Source organism: Neoarius graeffei, chromosome 6, assembly GCF_027579695.1.
Source record: "Neoarius graeffei isolate fNeoGra1 chromosome 6, fNeoGra1.pri, whole genome shotgun sequence".
NCBI lineage: Eukaryota > Metazoa > Chordata > Actinopteri > Siluriformes > Ariidae > Neoarius > Neoarius graeffei.
Genome location: NC_083574.1, coordinates 36,213,702 through 36,234,398, shown reverse-complemented (window position 1 = coordinate 36,234,398; position 20,697 = coordinate 36,213,702). Strand labels below are relative to the sequence as shown.

Sequence of the window (20,697 nt, the reverse complement as noted above, 5' to 3'; positions counted from 1 at the left end):
AGCGTAGGCTAATTTCGTCAGAAGACAAAAAAAATTGTTCGACAACAGCCCATTTTTCCATGACGAAGATGTGTTTGCGTAGTCATGAAACAGTGCCGTCACAACATCTTTCCCCATCACTGTCATTTTAAACATCTCTCCACACTCCACTCCCTTTCGCTGCCATACGCAGATAGGCCTACGCTAAGATCCCCAACGTTGTCCTTTTTTAATGTTGGCTATTTGCCTAGGTAAGGGTTTTGTAGGACAGGCTACTCACTAACAAACAAATGAAAATCAGATTTTTGTATAGGTGAATCCAACCGGCAGAGTTTTTAAGTACGAGTCCAACCGGGAGAGTTTAAGAGTGAGAGAAAGAGCTTTAAGAAATGGCTGATTGAGTTTTCCAACTTGTTTCAGTTGAGGGCAACGCTAAGACCAAGGAAATTGACGTCCCATCTACAGGTATGGAGCTCCACGAGCACGGGACGCGATGTTGCGTTTGGTTGTAACGGCTGAGTCGTCTTCTCTATACACTCGTTCATGACTAGTTGTCTCCCTCTGCTGGGTACTGAATGTCAGTGCGCAGAGTTGTAGTGGGTGGTTGCGAGCATTGCGGTGGCCTGCGGGTTTTAGATTATAGATATGTAGGTAGCCTATATTTTAATAACATCAACAGTATCGGTAGTACTCGGTATCGGCAAGTACTGAAATGATAGTACTCATACTCGTATCGGTTTTCACAAATGTGGTATCGGTGCATCTCTAGCTTGAAAGGCACGTCAAGGCCACAATGTAGAAATAGAATTCAAATATGTTATGTTTGTTCAGTCCTAATTGGACAAGTAGATTTAAGAGTATCTACTGTTGGATTTATTGTAATTTAGGTTAGTTTTAAAGTGAATTTAATGTCCCTAAACCTCACTTTTTTTCCTTGTACAAAGCAACAATCATTATGTTGATTTGACCATGTGTTTTCGAACCATATCTGATCCAAAAGGCCATAAATTAAATCGCTTAAATCAGCCGATTTTCACGGACTCTGTCAAGACTGAATCAGAAGATCCCGAAGGGGTGCATGGTGTCACATGTGTAACAATCCAGGTATCAATTTCGTTCCTGTGCGCAGCACTGGTTAGACCATTCTCGATATGGAATCACATTTTGGAGAGAATTCTGATCGTGATTGGGATTCTTGTATGTCGGATGAAGGGGCAGATGATTATCAAGGATATTCCGGAGTAAATGGTTATCTTTCCGAGCCCCCAAGATGAGAAACTGCCAGTTCACGACAGTCCCACTCAGTGCCGATAGCGCACCACCAGCCAGAGAGAATTGGAGAAGCATATTGGTTTGTAGATTTTTATTCTAAGCTGGCCACTGCAAAATACAGGGAAAATATTTACATGTACCTCAATAAATGCAGAAATTTAATCTTTTAAAACATAGACTGGGCAGCACGGTGGCGTAGTGGTTAGCGCTGTCGCCTCACAGCAAGAAGGTCCGGGTTCGAGCCCCGTGGCCGGCGAGGGCCTTTCTGTGTGGAGTTTGCATGTTCTCCCCGTGTCCGCGTGGGTTTCCTCCGGGTGCTCCGGTTTCCCCCACAGTCCAAAGACATGCAGGTTAGGTTAACTGGTGACTCTAAATTGACCGTAGGTGTGAATGTGAGTGTGAATGGTTGTCTGTGTCTATGTGTCAGCCCTGTGATGACCTGGCGACTTGTCCAGGGTGTACCCCGCCTTTCGCCCGTAGTCAGCTGGGATAGGCTCCAGCTTGCCTGCGACCCTGTAGGACAGGATAAAGCAGCTAGAGATAATGAGATGAGATGAAAACATAGACTTATTCAGTATAATTACTGAAAGAAAATATGAAGTGGGCGATACTGGGGGAATCGACAAACTGTCCAAATGTCAGATCAAATATTTATTAAATAAATGGGTTTCTTATTGCTCCAGTAATTCCCATGTGGTCGTTCTGGTGGTGATGAGCATTTGATGAATCAGATTTATTATTATTAGTAGGCGACACGAAATCTGCCCACTTTGTTTGCACAAACCTCCCCCACTGTCGCTTTAGTGTCATTTCTCGGAAATTCGTGAACTGAATGTCCTGTTGTATATGAATTGGAACATCCAAACACAACACAGCGCTTTACCACTGTTATTTTTGTAAGATTCCAACAACAATATCCAATTTCAGCGAGAAAACAAGCATGGGGTCAGATGAACCGAAATGACCCAATTAACCAGGGTTCCACGCGTGATGTCATGCGAGATTAGTCCCAAGGCAAGGCTGCCTTTTTCCAGGATCCGGAAGCCGCGATTTATCGATTAGTTTTGTGCTTGATGTTAAAATAATTTATATTATTTTTCCCTCTGCTTTATTAATTAATTTGGGTTGTTACTAATGATATTCATTTTAAAGCATTACAATAAGGCATTACATACACTTTAAAGACCCACTGACAGTCATTTCGTATTAATTTGTAAACAAACAATATATGACTCCAAAGATAAATTCTGGTTTTAATTCTTGGTCTAACTGTCCGTTTTAAACATCAGAAGTAATTTTAAATTTCGCGCAGGGAGATTGACCTGGATATGAACTGGGCTCATTCAGAGATGCCGGAAGTGACGTCACATCAGTGTGTCGTTTTTGTTTACAAGTCACTATGTTGGTTCAGTTCTCACAAGTCTTGTGATATTGAGCTGTGGTTTTGTTGTGATTTCCTTGCGTGAAAAAGTTAAATGGCGTCTAACCGAAAAGGGATTATATATGTGTGGCTTACGGGTGTTCTAACACCACGTCGGAAGGAGTGAAATTCCTTTCCTTGGAAAAAACACCCTGAAATAGCAAAAGAGTGGGAAAGAAACGTTTCCAAAACAGGTGCGAACTGGAAGTCAACAAAATGGTCACGTCTCTGTTCAGCACATTTCGAGGAGCACTGTTTCACTTTGTCGTCCAGAACTCGAAGAACGTTTGATCCAACTTATCCACTGGTGTTGGAGGAGTCAGCTGTGCCGATGTTGTTTGACAGGCCCGGGCCGAATCAATCTGTCAAAAGAGAAACAGATGACAGCAGACCCCCCGAAGGGGCGGTCAAAAAGCGAAAGTCCGGTGGTGCCTTTGCCAAAAGAGAACGAGCCAGGGTACGTGGCTATGTGTTGTTATTCAATACATGTATGTTGTTTAAAATTTGTTGTAACGTCACAAATGCGTCTTATACCATTGCATATTACTTATCAATAGGCCAAAGCAGCTAATACCAGTAATGTACAACAACTGAAAGGCCAATACCTTGTTTCATATATTTCAGGGATGCAAACAGCGCGCCTTTTGGCGGATGGCCCCTTTTTCACGGCTGAATCGCGCAGATCTGAATTTTTTTTTGGGGGGGGGGGGGCATTGGAGTGTCTGATTATAATTTCAAAGTAAATTCTGTATTAAAATTACTAAATAAGCAAATCCGTTACAGTCCATGAAACAGGAAGTATAAGGATGAGGAAAAAACAGTTTAAATCGGGAAGCTGCACACATTTGCGCAGTCCTGCCGCTCAGGCTGCACAAATGTGCGCAGCTTCCCAATTTAAACTGTTTTTTCCTCATCCTTATACTTCCTGTTTCATGGACTGTAACGGATTTGCTTATTTAGTAATTTTAATACAGAATTTACTTTGAAATTATAATCAGACACTCCAATGCCCCCCCCCAAAAAAATTCAGATCTGCGCGATTCAGCCGTGAAAAAGGCGCCATCCGCCAAAAGGCGCGCTGTTTGCATCCCTGATATTTAGTTAGGATAATATACATGATTATATGTGTGGAGTGATAGATATAAGATGTCATCCGGCATGTTTTGAAAGTTTGTGAACCCTTTAGAGTTTTTGATATTTCTGCATAAATATGACCTAAACTTCTGGTAGCTACTGTATCTAACATGATCTAACAGGAGCTTAGACATGATGTTTTTTGGAGTGGGACCAATAGTGTGACGTGACCAGGACCATATGTTTAAGACATTATGCTGTTTAAACAGAATCTTTAATAGACGTGAGGGCAGACAATCTCGATAGCTTCCCTGCTTCATGTTTTGTTTTCATGCAATCCAGAACGACATGCACTGATGTGACGTCACTCGCCCTAGCGGCAAAAACGGGCAAATGGCTCATGGTGCTTGTAGAAGCCGGGGCAAAAAACACAAAATTGGCTCTGAAATTCTTGATTTTCTACAAAGACGACCCTTTATTCAAGTTGAGTTTTGGATATTTTATTTCACAATACAGCAATAAAACAATAAATACACATATTACGTGGTGTAAAAAGTTGTCAGTGGGTCTTTAACTGAATGTTGATGTAAAAGCTAAGGTGTGTGTGTGTGTGTGTGTGTGTGTGTGTGTGTGTGCGTGCGCGTGTACTTGTGTGTTTAACAGGCATCGGCATGGACACCTGTGTGATTCCTCTGAGACACGGTGGCCTTTCACTAATACAGACCACAGACTACATCTACCCTATAGTGGACGACCCTTACATGATGGTAAACCGGACTGATGATAAATTATGTCACAATACACTCTTCTGAAATATCACACTCCATTGTTATTTGATTTTTAAATGTAAAACTACTGTGTTGCTGGCAGTTAGTTTCCACACCAATCATCATACATTATCATGTATCATAGAAACATCCAGAAAAGTATTGTGGTGATATATTTTTGTCATGTTGCCCACCTGTACTGAAGGAATGAATTTATTTGTCAGAGAAATGATAGTTAAATAATACATTTTTATGTGCAATACAAAGTAAAATATCATGTACTTTTCCCGTCCTGCCCGATGTAACTCAGTAAGAATTTGATCATATAACCTTTTTTTTTTTTTTAAAGATATTTTTTGGGCTTTTTTCACCTTTATTGGATAGGACAGTGTAGAGACAGGAAATGAGCAGGAGAGAGACGGGGAGGGATCGGGAAATGACCTCGGGTCGGAATCGAACCCGGGTCCCCGGATTCATGGTATGGCGCCTTATCCACCTGAGCCACGACGCCCCCATAACCTTTTTAAACTAATATATACACAGTGGAAAATAATGAACAACAGTGTGTGGAAAAACGAACCAATCAATTTTTATTTGATTGACAGCAAACCATTTATATGCTGAATCACCTTTGTACAAATTTGAAATAACAGTTTGAGTTCTATAAAATACAACTAACTTTACGGTTCTCTCGAAATGAAAACGATTTTAAGATAACATCATGAGTAAAAGTCAGTTCAAACTCATTTCAGCTCATGGAGACAGCAGTACATGTATATTATTTACCAGCTGGGAGGTCTGTATCGTGAAATACCGTGACCGAGGTCTTGAAAATACTGACCGAGGCCTCTGGGCCAAGGTCAGTATTTTCAAGGCCATGGTCATGGTGTTTCACGATACGGGCCGACCTTAAGCTGGTAAATAATATATTTATTTTTTTCTTCACCAAATTCTAAATGAAAATGAGAGCGCCTGAAAGGGAAACCATATTTAGAACAAACCTGCTACAAGCTCGTTTTTGGCTTTCTCCTGAAATGTTTTTTCCTTTATTTCGTCTTCATCGGGGTAGTAAAACTCGCTTTCGCTGTGAACTGTCGTTATCGCTGTCCATGCTGTAAAATTAATGCTATTATACTGAGAAATGCGAAAATAAATGTTGACAAAAAATTGCTACTATGTTTTTGTTGTGAACGAGCGAGTTGCCAAAGGTCCGTAACCGGGGTCCGGATCATAGGATTCTGGACTGCTCGCGAGCCAATCAGAGCACACGATTTGATGGAAACCGGACTGCAAAAAAAAAAAAATTCTAAGTCTACACAAAAGAACTTTGATTTGAAAACAAAATAAAGTCGAGTCGGCAGTCGAGTTAATAATAATAATAAGTTAAATTTATATAGCGCCTTTCAAGAAACCCAAGGACGCTTTACAATTATACACAAAGAAAAAAAAAACAATAAAAAATAAATAATAAAAAATAAAAGTAAAAAGTCCACCAAGTAGGGGTCAAGATGTAATTCCAGTGGTGTAGCAGCCACAGTCCCACCAAAAGGCGCATGAAAACGAGTCCCACATCTCCAGCACAGCCGCCATGACGCCGTCAGCCACATCGCTCGAACACCACGCTGTGGATCCACAAAGCGAGCAGAGAAGCTCCGCCACGCAGAGCGCTGGTGTGTCCTAAACCGCCTGCACAGCCGCTGCGATGCCACCGAGCAACATCGCTCGGAACATCACGCCAAGCGTTAAAGTGCTGGACAACCACGATGTAAAATGAGCAGCGAGCTCACTGCAGTCCACAGCTGGGAGTGCAGGCATCGCCCACGGCGAACCAAGGCCTGGAAGGAACCAACTGAGGGAGTCAGTTCAGTCTTCTTCATTTGATGACGACTCAATAACAAAACGCCGTTTTTTTTTTTCTTTTCCCCCAGAATAATGGCTGTCCTGGTATAAACAAGTGAATTTCTTCACTCAAGTCCGTTCCCCCATTTTCTTTGACAATTGTAGTTTGTTCGATTAGGTCCGTGTCTGATAAATCATCTGGATAATAAAATTCACTTTCACTGTGCTCAGTTGTGTTGCTTATTCTTCAAAGTAGCAATTCAGAACAAAATGAAAATGGTGGAAATGGGTCCAGGGCTACATACAGCTTTTTCCGGACCGGATTCAAAAATCCATATCTGCTCAGTCACGTGACTTTTCCCAGTGGTTTTATGAAGAACGTGTGCGCACTCTGTACGGGTCATATGATTTTTTTTTAATTTTTATTATTATTTATTTATTTTTCTTCCCCCCCAGGGCAGAATTGCGTGTGCTAACGTCTTGAGTGACCTGTACGCTATGGGAGTGACCGAGTGTGATAACATGTTGATGTTGTTGGGCGTCAGTAACAAACTATCAGAAAAGGTAAGACATGGAAACACTCTCCCCCCCCAGTATGTTTAAACTTGTTCTGAAGAGTTACGAATGCTGATGTAACCTCTGATGTGTGTTTGTGTAGGAGAGGGACAAGGTGATGCCGCTTATTATCCAGGGTTTTAAGGATGCAGCAGAAGAGGCGGGTACTTCGGTGACTGGTGGTCAGACAGTTGTGAACCCCTGGATTGTACTTGGGGGTGTTGCCACAACAGTCTGCCAACCTAACGAGTTCATCATGTGAGATTTTTTTTATTTTTGGTCTTCTTTCCAGTTTTCTGTATCTGCTTCACTTCCTTTTCCATCTCACTGTTTCAGTTGAGTGTTCTCATTATTAGAGCCATGCACTCGTGTCTCATGTGTTCTTTTGTTCTGCGTGTTTCTTTGTTAAAGGCCAGATAATGCAGTGCCAGGTGATGTGTTGGTTCTCACCAAACCTCTCGGCACTCAAGTAGCAGTTGCAGTACATCAGTGGCTGGATATTGTGAGTCCGTTTCCTTTATGCTTATACAGTCAAGCTGGAAAGTCTGCACACCCCTTTCACTTTCTCCACGTTTTATTACTTTACAGACTTATTCTACAATAGATTGAGTTCATTTTTTTATCACAAACTTCTACACAGAATGGCCCATGATGACAAAGTGAAAGCAGGTTTTTAGACATTTGTGCTAATTTATTAAAAATCAAATTATAAAAATCATATGTACACAAGTGTGCACACCCTTTGATATGACATCCAAAAGTGAGCTGAGGTGCATTTTTTGTTTTCACCGATACTGCTTGAGATGTTTCTACAACTTAATTGGAGTCCACCTGTGGTAAACTCAATTGACTGGACATGGTTGGAGATTGCCAACACCTGCCTATATAAAAGGTCCCACAGTTGACAGTGCACGTCAGAGCAAACTCCAAGCCATGGGGTCAAAGGAATTATCTGTAGACCTCAGAAACAGGACTGTGTCAAGGCATAGATCTGGAGAAGGGTACAGAAAAATTGCTGCAGCTTTACAGGTCCCAAAGAGCACAGTGGCCACCACCATTCGTAAATGGAAGAAGTTTGGAACCACCAAGAATCTTCCTAGCCCTGGCCGCCTGGCCAAACTGAGCGATCGGGGAAGACGGGCCTTGGCCAGGGAGGTGAGCAGGAACCCGAGGGTCACTCTGACAGAGCTCCAGCTTCTCCTTGTGGAGACAGGAGAACCTTTCAGAAGATCAACCATCCAGGCAGCACCCCACAAATCCGGCCTTTATGGTAGAATGGCCAGACAGAAGCCACTCCTTAGTAAAACACACATGATCGCCTGCTTGGAGTTTGGCAAAAGGCACCTAGAGGACTCTCAAACCATGAGAAACAAGATTCTCTGGTCTGATGAAACCAAAATTGAACTTTTTGGCCTGAATACCAAGCATCACGTCTGGAGGAAACCAGGCACTGCTCATCATCTGGATAATGGCATCCTTACAGTGAAGCCTAGCGGTGGCAGAATCGTGATGTGGGGATGTTTTCCAGCAGCAGGAATGGGGTGACTAGTCCTGATAGAGGGAAAGATGAATGCAGCTAAGTACACAGAGATCCTTGAAGAAAACCTGCTTCAGAGCGTTCTGGACCTTAGACTGGGACGAAGGTTTACCTTCCAACATGACAACGACCCGAAGCACACAGCCAAGAGAACAAAGGAGTGGCTTCAGAGAAAGTCTGTGAATGTCCTTGAGTGGCCCAGCCCTGAATCCAGTTGAACATCTGTGGAAGGAGCTGAAAATGGCTGTGTACTGATGCTCCCCATCCAACTTGACAGAGCTTGCAAGGATATGCCAAGAAGAATGGGCAAAAATGTCCAGAAACAAGTGTGCCATGCTCATAGCTTCTTTCCCAAGATGCCTTGAAGCTGTAATTGTTGCCAAAGGTGCATCAACCAAGTATTAGGCTAAGGGTGTGTACAGATACAGTGGGGCAAAAAAGTATTTAGTCAGCCACCAATTGTGCAAGTTGTCTCACTTAAAAAGATGAGAGAGGCCTGTAATTTTCATCATAGGTACACTTCAACTATGAGAGACAGAATGGGGGGGAAGAATCCAGGAAATCACATTGTAGGATTTTTAATGAATTAATTGGTAAAATAAGTATTTGGTCACCTACAAACAAGCAAGATTTCTGGCTCTCACAGACCTGTAACTTCTTCTTTAAGAGGCTCCTCTGTCCTCCACTCGTTACCTGTATTAATGGCACCTGTTTGAACTCGTTATCAGTATAAAAGACACCTGTCCACAACCTCAAACAGTCACACTCCAAACTCCACTATGGCCAACACCAAAGAGCTGTCAAAGGACACCAGAAACAAAATTGTAGACCTGCACCAGGCTGGGAAGACTGAATCTGCAATAGGTAAGCAGCTTGGTGTGAAGAAATCAACTGTGGGAGCAATTATTAGAAAACGGAAGACATACAAGACCACTGATAATCTTCCTCGATCTGGGGCGCCACGCAAGATCTCACCCCGTGGGGTCAAAATGATCACAAGAACGGTGAGCAAAAATCCCAGAACCACACGGGGGGACCTAGTGAATGACCTGCAGAGAGCTGGGACCAAAGTAACAAAGGCTACCATCAGTAACACACTACGCCGCCAGGGACTCAAATCCTGCAGTGCCAGACGTGTCCCCCTGCTTAAGCCAGTACATGTCCAGGCCTGTCTGAAGTTTGCTAGAGAGCATTTGGATGATCCAGAAGAGGATTGGGAGAATGTCATATGGTCAGATGAAACCAAAATAGAACTTTTTGGTAAAAACTCAACTTGTCGTGTTTGGAGGAGAAAGAATGCTGAGTTGCATCCAAAGAACACCATCCCTACTGTGAAGCATGGGGGTGGAAACATCATGCTTTGGGGCTGTTTTTCTGCAAAGGGACCAGGACAACTGATCCGTGTAAAGGAAAGAATGAATGGGGCCATGTATCGTGAGATTTTGAGTGAAAACCTCCTTCCATCAGCAAGGGCATTGAAGATGAAACGTGGCTGGGTCTTTCAGCATGACAGTGATCCCAAACACACCGCCCGGGCAACGAAGGAGTGGCTTCGTAAGAAGCATTTCAAGGTCCTGGAGTGGCCTAGCCAGTCTCCAGATCTCAACCCCATAGAAAATCTTTGGAGGGAGTTGAAAGTCCGTGTTGCCCAGCGACAGCCCCAAAACATCACTGCTCTAGAGGAGATCTGCATGGAGGAATGGGCCAAAATACCAGCAACAGTGTGTGAAAACCTTGTGAAGACTTGCAGAAAACGTTTGACCTCTGTCATTGCCAGCAAAGGGTATATAACAAAGTATTGAGATGAACTTTTGTTATTGACCAAATACTTATTTTCCACCATAATTTGCAAATAAATTCTTTAAAAATCAGACAATGTGAATTTCTGGATTTTTTTTTTTCTCATTCTGTCTCTCATAGTTGAGGTATACCTATGATGAAAATTACAGGCCTCTCTCATCTTTTTAAGTGGGAGAACTTGCACAATTGGTGACTGACTAAATACTTTTTTGCCCCACTGTATGTAACCCCTAAATAACCTGTTTTTGTCAGTAAAATAAAATTGCATATTTTCTAAAAAGTTGCTTTCACTTTGTCATTATGGGCTATTTTGTGTAGAATTCTGTGACAAAAAATGAACTCCATCTATTGTAGAATACGTCTGTAACGTAATAAAGCGTGGAGAAGGTGAAAGGGGTGTGCAGACTTTCCAACTTGACTGTGTGTACTATAGAGATACGAGTCTTAGATAAGCAGCTAATAGTCGGAGTCACATGTGTGGTGTTTCTCTGTGTGTGTCTCTCAGCCAGAGAAATGGAACAAGATCAAGTTAGTAGTGACACAAGAGGATGTGGAGCTGGCCTATCAGGAGGCGATGTTGAACATGGCCAGACTCAACAGAACAGGTTAATAAAGAACACTTATAATAAATCCCAGCATTCACATGCGGACACGTCCACGTTGTCGCTCATCTGCCTTCTGCTGTGTCTCCGTCTCCAGCGGCAGGTCTGATGCACACGTTCAACGCACACGCTGCCACGGACATCACAGGCTTTGGTATTTTGGGTCACGCTCAGAACCTCGCCAGACAGCAGCGCAGCGAGGTCTCCTTCGTCATCCATAACCTACCCGTCCTCGCCAAGATGGCCGCCGTCAGCAAAGCCTGCGGGAACATGTTCGGCCTAATGCACGGCACCTGCCCCGAGACCTCAGGTCAGACATCTTTTAGCTTTCAGACAGATGGAGTTTCGTTTTATCTCTCTGACGCAATGGATTTTGAAATATTATTCAATCTGATGGTCTCTACATGCTCTCGTACATCGTAATCTAAGTGTTGTCTTGAAGATTAAACAAATGGTTATTCAAGCAGTGTTACATACACCAAAATGGCTAAAAGTGTGTCACCATTGGACTGTCATCAGGGCTTGACATTTAAGGATTGCCCGGGGTAAGTGAAACATGCATTCGGGCGAGCGGGATATGTCCCTGACATGCCCGACTGGGCAAGTTGGAATGAGCTTATATTATGAACTAGCACCACAGAAATTAGGCTTTTTGATCTTTTATTTCAGTTCCTAAAAGCGTCCCTCACTACACATCCGCCATTATGTCTTGGCTGTTTTCTTAGTCTTGGTTTCATTTACTGCTTTGCAAGTTATTTTATATCCCCCCCGCTGTTGTAGTATGGGACGCGTACTGTTTATTAGACCCCTTGTGCATGATGCCACGCATCACGTGATAATTACAGCTGGGGTCAGACAGATACCGTCTTTCTTTCATGCAAGCAAGGCTTAATCTGTCTTCAATATGGTTAATTTTTGCGCCGTTTTTGCTTGTTCAAACAGAGAAATAGATAAAAGGCATTACCGTCTCCCCGCTATCAAGAAAAATGTTAACAAATAGACGCAAATGCTTCAAGAACAACGAGGAAATGAGCGGTTAAAGAATACAAGGAGAGGAGCTCAGCCTGAAAACTCCAGAGAAATTCACGATTGTATTTAAAATGCATTTTACAAAAACAAAGTCGGAAGTGAGGATGGAAGAGTTTGCTTAAGAATCTCATTTTATGTTTTTCTGCTCGCATTCGAGTTAGCGTCTTCATGAAAGTGTTCGATTTTCTTAAAGGTGAAGCCGCTTCCTTATTCAAACACAGAAAACCCACTCGGGCATAAAAAAATCTGAACAAAGCGCGACATGCGTAATAAATCCTGAAAGAACAGAACAGATTAAGAGCAGAGAGAGTTGGAGCTTTGTTTCTGTTATCAGAGGAACACAGTCCTGTGCAAAATATTTACATATCGTTTTTTTTTTTTTTTTTTTAATATCATCCACCTCTAGGTTTAAAAAAAAAAAAAACTGTCATGACAGACCGGCTGCACTGATTCAGTTACTGGTTGCCAGGTCTGTATAAAACACCCACAACCTATACACTAAACAATAATTTTATACTCAAACATTATCCTGTCTGTCATGACGCAGCGCGGGGGGTTTTTTTTTTTTTTTTTTCCTCCCCCTTCTTTACACCTAGAGGTGGATGATAAAATATATATATATTCCCAAACACAGTACTGTTTTTGGCACCCTATTGTTTTCTTCATGCAAACTTTGTTATAGATTTCCATTTTTTGATTTCTACATTAGGCCACACCAATTTAATTAGTTGCTTATCGGATTTTTTCAGGAAAAATATGAAGCGAGCGGGTGAAATAAAATAGAAAAAAAATGCTCTGATGGTAAAATTAGCGGTGGAAATAGACCAAACAATACAGGCAAACCAGTAAACAGAATTTCAACACACCTGTCAAAGATTTTACGCTTCGGTTCGCTGAATATCCTAAAGCCTAGGTCACAACCAGACGTACGATTTTTTTGGCCGTGCGATTTTTGGCGTTTCCCAAATCGCTGCGGTTTTTTTTGTTCATGGAGAAAGACGCATGTTGGCCGTAAGTTTGTCTTGCAACCTGAAAAAAAACGTAAGCGCCCATAGAGTTTGTTTGACATGACAAAGCACCTCTGTGGCCGGTCTGCGGCCAGTCTACGGCTTGAAAATCAGCACGTTACACACGCGCCCTTCATGCGTTTTTTGCACGTAGACCAGCCGTAGGAGCACGTACGGCCGGTTGTGACCGAGGCTTAACAATCACAAACACAGGTTTTGCAGGACTCCCCTCCACAGGCATGTTTCTTCCACAAGTCTTTATCGAAAGTGAAAGAGGCGATTCGATTGGTTTTCGACATCACGTGACCTTTTCTGTTGGCGGGAGTTTGATTTCGATTTTATTTATTTTTTTTTTAATTTTGCATTTTCTTCAAGCGGCGATTCCGAGAACCAACTAATTGAATTGGTGTGGCCTTATCGAGTAATGAACTTTACAGTCTGAGAGAGTTCTACACAAACACACTGAACTTTACAACAGCTGCATGCATGTGAAATGGAAATAAATCGACTAAGGCAGGAAAAACTATTTTGGATAAAATTGTTATTGGCTGTAAAAAGTAACCAGTAACCAAACTTCAACTCAATGTGTGATCATTTTATGTTGCAATTCTCAACTATTCTATGGTTTTCCTTTAAAAAAGAAAAAAAGTAGTACTCGCAAAATAAGGGGAAAGTGATATCAGGGGGCAAGTGGAAATGTACCCCCACTTGCCCCCCAGGGCAAGTGGGTTTAAAAGTTAATGTCGAGCCCTGGTCACATTCATGTGGTTCTTCTGTTATCACAAAATTGGAAGCACAGAATTGTATTGGATGTCTTTGTATGCTGTAACGTTACAGTTTCACATCACTGGAACTAAAAGAGAATTTACACAGCAAGCGAGACATGAGCGAAACGTAAATCGGCGAAGATTCAAGAATGCTGCAGCAGCAGGCTCGTGCCCCACAAAGACTGCTCAAGTTGACAGAAATGACTAACTTGGGATCTGTATCAGTGGCCAGAGTGGCATAATCCCCAAGATAACGGGGTATAAATGGTTAAAAAAAAATCTTCACAAGAAGCAAGATGAAAACCAAAGAAAGACGTGTTGGGGACGCCTGTGCTACGGACATTTCAAGAGCAGTAAATAAAACAATGCTCACATAAGTTTGTAATAATAATTTATTTCACTTTTCATGCCATCACAACTTCATGGCATGAGCAATGACCCAGAGTGTCACAGACTAGCAATTCCCGAGTCCTAAAACAGCGTTTGCCGGTCACGTTAAAATAGGAGGCAGGTTTTTTTTTTCCCCTGTGTGGATTTCTATTATGTCTCACTTGTATGCTTAAAAAAAAGAATTGAAGTGTAAAAATATGCTCCTGTAATGTTTTTTATGGATGTAATACGCACTTAAAGCACTGCTGATCTAAACTGCTGCACTGATTTCACTGGAATTTTATCTGTAACATCAGACAATTGAAAAACGGTTCTGGTGTAAAATGACCCTTAATGACAATGCCCAGGGTTCTCCAGAAAATCTGAAGTAGCCAGCTTAAAAAAAGAAAAAAAAAAAAGTAATAGGCTGCTAATGCTAGTAGGGTCTCCTCTCATCTCATTATCTGTAGCCGCTTTATCCTGTTCTACAGGGTCGCAGGCAAGCTGGAGCCTATCCCAGCTGACTACGGGCGAAAGGCGGGGTACACCCTGGACAAGTCGCCAGGTCATCACAGGGCTGACACATAGACACACAACCATTCACACTCACATTCACACCTACGGTCAATTTAGAGTCACCAGTTAACCTAACCTGAATGTCTTTGGACTGTGGGGGAAACCGGAGCACCCGGAGGAAACCCACGCGGACACGGGGAGAACATGCAAACTCCACACAGAAAGGCCCTCGCCGGCCACGGGGCTCGAACCCGGACCTTCTTGCTGTGAGGCAACAGCGCTAACCACTACACCACCGTGCCGCCTGCTAGTAGGGTTTCCCTGTAAAATACTTGCAAAATTTGTATGAAATTTCCCTCCAGGTGTGTGTGTGCGTGCGCGTGCATGCGTGCTTGGCTTTCTCAGTTACCTTCTGTAGTACGCTTCCTGGCTCTGTAACATGACTACATAAGCTACGGCATGGTCACGTGATCCGGCTCAGCCAATCAGAGTGCAAGAATCGATCAACAAATATGGCGTCGCGTCCGGTCATGTTAGACCCGAATCAAATACGATTTTGTGGTGAAAGATTTGCAGCAAATTATGGGCAGCAGAGACGATATAAATCACTTGAACATTGAAAGGCAAATTTGTTTTGTTTTTATTTTTTTCTGGGATCGAGTAGCCGGCGCAGACCGTCTGTGTAGCCGGAGAAAACCACCGGTCGCCGGCGCCTCTGGACATCTCTGAATGATGATCCATGAAGACATGGTTTGCCGAGGTTGAAGTGGAAGAACTCGAATGTCCTGGACAGAACCCAAGTCTGCTCACTCTAAATCAATACCCGACCTCACTCATTAATGCTCTTGTGGATGAATGAGCACAAATCTTCACAGCCACACGACAAAATCTAGTGGAAAGCCTTCCCAGAAGAGTGGAGGTTATTATAACAGCAAAGAGGCACGAAATCTGGAATGTGATGTTCATAACGCGCCAGGCGCATATGAGAGTAACGGACAGGTCCACAAACATTTGGCCATGTCATGTATCTTAAATCAGATTAACACCGTTATTGACTGACTGACTTTCAGTAAATCTAATCTAATTATAAGGTTTTTCAATGCATGTAGATGGATAGTCCGCTATCTTTTACGAAAGCTCAGGTGTTTTGTTTTGTCCTGGAGTATAATTCACTCAAAAATGAGTCCAATGGCAGCTTTTTACTCTGAAAATATCTTTTAATTAATATCATGACAGTTCAAAAGACAGCATTATGTGCAAACCATAAACACCACCAGATGAATATTTGCCCGTAGAGTGAGGTTTACATCTCAACCTTTTTAACTTCTATAGGATTAGCGGCTTGCGTGTTTTCTGTCCGTAGAAAAGAGAAAACCCAGAATTAATGTTTACACACGTCGATCTAAAGTTCCCGTGTTAGGTTATTTGTGTGTCAATGTGTTCTTGCTGGAAAAATTACTATTTTACCAGTATCTATACACTGTCTGTAAACATTACAGCTGAATGAAGCAGCTTTTTAATAGTTTGTCGGTATACAGCGGTGCTTGAAAGTTTGTGAACCCTTTAGAATTTTCTATATTTCTGCATAAATATGGCCTAAAACATCATCAGATTTTCATACAAGTCCTAAAAGTAGATAAAGAGAACCCAGTTAAACAAATGAGACAAAAATATTATACTTGGTCATTTATTTATTGAGGAAAATGATCCAATATTACATATCTGTGAGTGGCAAAAGTATGTGAACCTTTGCTTTCAGTATCTGGTGTGACCCCCTTGTGCAGCAATAACTGCAACTAAACGTTTGCGGTAACTGTTGATCAGTCCTGCACACCGGCTTGGAGGAATTTTAGCCCATTCCTCTGTACAGAACAGCTTCAACTCTGGGATGTTGGTGGGTTTCCTCACATGAACTGCTCGCTTCAGGTCCTTCCACAACATTTCGATTGGATTAAGGTCAGGACTTTGACTTGGCCATTCCAAAACATTAACTTTATTCTTCTTTAACCATTCTTTGGTAGAACGACTTGTGTGCTTAGGGTCGTTGTCTTGCTGCATGACCCACCTTCTCTTGAGATTCAGTTCATGGACAGATGTCCTGATATTTTCCTTTAGAATTCACTGGTATAATTCGGAATTCATTGTTCCATCAATGATGGCAAGCCGTCCTGGCCCAGATGCAGCAAAACAGGCCCAAACCATGATACTACCACCACCATGTTTCACAGATGGGATAAGGTTCTTATGCTGGAATGCAGTGTTTTCCTTTCTCCAAACATAACGCTTCTCATTTAAACCAAAAAGTTCTATTTTGATCTCATCTGTCCACAAAACATTTTTCCATTAGCCTTCTGGCTTTTCCACGTGATATTTAGCAAACTGCAGACAAGCAGCAATGTTCTTTTTGGAGAGCAGTGGCTTTCTCCTTGCAACCCTGCCATGCACATCATTGCTGTTCAGTGTCCTCCTGATGGTGGACTCATGAACATTAGCCAGTGTGAGAGAGGCTTTCAGTTGCTTAGAAGTTACCCTGGGGTCCTTTGTGACCTCGCCGACTATTACACGCCTTGCTCTTGGAGTGATTTTTGTTGGTCGACCACTCCTGGGGAGGGTAACAATGGTCTTGAATTTCCTCCATTTGTACACAATCTGTCTGACTGTGGATTGGTGGAGTCCAAACTCTTTAGAGACGGTTTTGTAACCTTTTCCAGCCTGATGAGCATCAACAATGCTTTTTCTGAGGTCCTCAGAAATCTCCTTTGTTTGTGCCATGATCCACTTCCACAATCATGTGTTGTGAAGATCAGACTTTGATAGATCCCTGTTCTTTAAATAAAACAGGGTGCCCACTCACACCTGATTGTCATCCCATTGATTGAAAACACCTGACTCTAATTTCACCTTCAAATTAACTGCTAATCCTGGAGGTTCACATACTTTTGCCACTCGCAGATATGCAATATTGGATTATTTTCCTCAATAAGTAAATGACCAAGTATAATATTTGTGTCTCATCTGTTTAACTTTTAGGACTTGTGTGAAAATCTGATGACGTTTTAGGTCATATTTATGCAGAAATATAGAAAATTCTAAAGGGTTCACAAACTTTTAAGCACCACAGTAAATCTGTTTAGTTCTTGTCCGTTCACACTTTTTCTCCCCCCCCCCCGCAGGAGGCTTGCTGATCTGTCTTCCACGTGAGCAAGCTGCTCGCTTCTGCGCCGAAATCAAATCTCCGAAATACGGCGAGGGCCACCAGGCCTGGATCATCGGCATCGTAGAGAAAGGCAACCGCACAGCTCGCATCATCGACAAACCCCGCATCATCGAGGTCGCACCCCAGGTGGCCACGCAGAACGTCAACACCACCCCAGGAACTACATCCTAAAGCTGAGCCCACGACTCCTGAACATTTAGCACGCTCTAGCACCACCACAGCGTAGAAAAACACACCACCTGCCCATCACGACCTCACGGCAGATACTACATGGACACACCTTAAGAGTTCAAAAAAGTAACAGGGAATTCAAATTCATCGCTTTTTTTTTTTTTGTCTGTTTTCTGTTACAAAATGTTGCAGAAGCACCCAACTTTAAGGCAGCTTCTACAGTAAATGAAGAGTATGATGATAATCTGATACTGTTGATTCATTGTGAATCTCTTTACTCCTCTTCAATTGGAAATTATGCCCCACTCAACCCCCAATCACCTACCGACATGCGTACATCGAAGCAATATGTATTGTTTTGCTTTTGACGCTCTGTGTGCTAACAGTAGTACAGACTGTAGCCATTATGATGAGCGATAGAAAAAGTGAGGATATACTTTTTTTTTTTTTCTACTTTTCACTTTTGTAATATATGTCCCTGGACTAATTAAAATAAAGTCACCCTTGCCTGGTTTTGAATGGGCTGAAAGAATCAAATAATTAAACACCGTCCCCTATGTTTCAAGGTGTACCATGTCTACCCATAATGGCAGTGTGTTGACATTCTGTCAGTGAATGTAAACCGTGGAGATGCAGTTTATATATTGTAGGACATTCACCGTTTCGTACAGAAGTCAGTAAATTCTTCTGTGATTAAAGTTGAGTTTTTATATTCTCTGATGAAAGCCCCCTTTTTTCCCCCCTCTCTCTCCTCTCTCTCCCCAAACAGTGACATATATCTTTATGCCCCCTGAATAAATTTGCTCTTTTTTTTAATTTCTTGGAAATGTCTGCCTCTGTTTGTGTGTGAGGGCAAAAAAAACACCACCATACCATCTTCAAAGCTGGTATTTTCATAGTAGTGCAATATGAGACTTTAACCAGGAGTGGATGGTGTAAAAAATTAAGCCCAATACATGACTTCCACAGAAATGGCTTCAGGTGGTGGTGGGGGGGACCCTCCATAAGTGTTTCCGAGGCTGACATGGATATGTAAATTAAAATCTTTACATCAATACATATACAGTTCAATCCATAAACAGTCATAAACCTTATAATATACAACATCCAATAATTTAATAAGTACAGTGGTGCTTGAAAGTTTGTGAACCCTTTAGAATTTTCTATATTTCTGCATAAATATGACCGAAAACATCAAAGTTTCTCACACGTCCTAAAAGTAGATAAAGAGAACCCAGTTAAACAAATGAGACAAAAATAATATACTTGGTCATTTATTTATTGAGGAAAATGATCCAATATTACATAGCTGTGAGTGGCAAAAGTATGTAAACCTTTGCTTTCAGTATCTGGTGTGACCCCCTTGTGCAGCAATAACTGCAACTAAACGTTTCCGGTAACTGTTGATCAGTCCTGCACACCGGCTTGGAGGAATTTTAGCCCATTCCTCCGTACAGAACAGCTTCAACTCTGGGATGTTGGTGGGTTTCCTCACATGAACTGCTCGCTTCAGGTCCTTCCACAACATTTCGATTGGATTAAGGTCAGGACTTTGACTTGGCCATTCCAAAACATTAACTTTATTCTTCTTTAACCATTCTTTGGTAGAATGACTTGTGTGCTTTGGGTCGTTGTCTTGCTGCATGACCCACCTTCTCTTGAGATTCAGTTGTCCTGACATTTTCCTTTAGAATTCGCTGGTATAATTCGGAATTCATTGTGCCATCAATGATGGCAAGCCATCCTGGCCCAGATGCAGCAAAACAGGCCCAAATCATGATACTACCACCACCATGTTTCACAGATGGGATGAGGTTCTTTTGCTGGAATGCAGTGTTTTCCTTTCTCCAAACATAACGCTTCTCATTTAAACCAAAAAGTTCTATTTTGGTCTCATCTGTCCACAAAACATTTTTCCAATAGCCTTCTGGCTTGTCCACATGATCTTTAGCAAACTGCAGACAAGCAGCAATGTTCTTTTTGGAGAGCAGTGGCTTTCTCCTTGCAACCCTGCCATGCACACCATTGTTGCTCAGTGTTCTCCTAATGGTGGACTCATGAACATTAACATTAGCCAATGTGAGAGAGGCCTTCAGTTGCTTAGAAGTTACCCTGGGGTCCTTTGTGACCTCGCCGACTATTACACGCCTTGCTCTTGGAGTGATCTTTGTTGGTCGACCACTCCTGGGGAGGGTAACCATGGTCTTGAATTTCTTCCGCTTGTACACAATCTGTCTGACTGTGGATTGGTGGAGTCCGAACTCTTTAGAGATGGTTTTGTAACCTTTTCCAGCCTGATGAGCATCAACAACGCTTTTTCTGAAGTCCTCAGAAATCTCCTTTGTTCGTGCCATGATCCATTTCCATAAACATGTTGTGAAGATCAGACTTTGATAGATCCCTGTTCTTTAAATAAAACAGGGTGCCCACTCACACCTGATTGTCATCCCATTGATTGAAAACACCTGACTCTAATTTCACCTTCAAATTAACTGCTAATCCTAGAGGTTCACATACTTTTGCCACTCACAGATATGTAATACTGGATCATTTTCCTCAATAAATAAATGACCAAGTATAATATTTTTTGTCTCATTTGTTTAACTGGGTTCTCTTTATCTACTTTTCAGACTTGTGTGAAAATCTGATGATGTTTTAGGTCATATTTATGCAGAAATATAGAAAATTCTAAAGGGTTCACAAACTTTCAAGCACCACTGTATGAATAAATGAAATATTGGAACATCAACCTCAATTTTGTTGCCTGTTAGAGAAA

General features: G+C 42.1%; 1 protein-coding gene across 1 annotated transcript in view; it reads left to right on the top strand.

The window, feature by feature from the left end:
* Positions 1-18,737, top strand: part of sephs1 (selenophosphate synthetase 1) — a 28,254-nt gene extending 9,517 nt beyond the window's left edge. The window contains exons 3-9 of the mRNA XM_060923603.1: positions 4,409-4,512; positions 6,808-6,915; positions 7,010-7,164; positions 7,318-7,408; positions 10,749-10,848; positions 10,943-11,155; positions 17,707-18,737. Of these exons, the coding sequence (XP_060779586.1) occupies positions 4,409-4,512; positions 6,808-6,915; positions 7,010-7,164; positions 7,318-7,408; positions 10,749-10,848; positions 10,943-11,155; positions 17,707-17,921 (986 nt within the window). The 3' untranslated portion in view covers positions 17,922-18,737. The remainder of the gene's footprint in view (positions 1-4,408; positions 4,513-6,807; positions 6,916-7,009; positions 7,165-7,317; positions 7,409-10,748; positions 10,849-10,942; positions 11,156-17,706) is intronic.
* Positions 18,738-20,697: the final 1,960 nt, after the last annotated feature.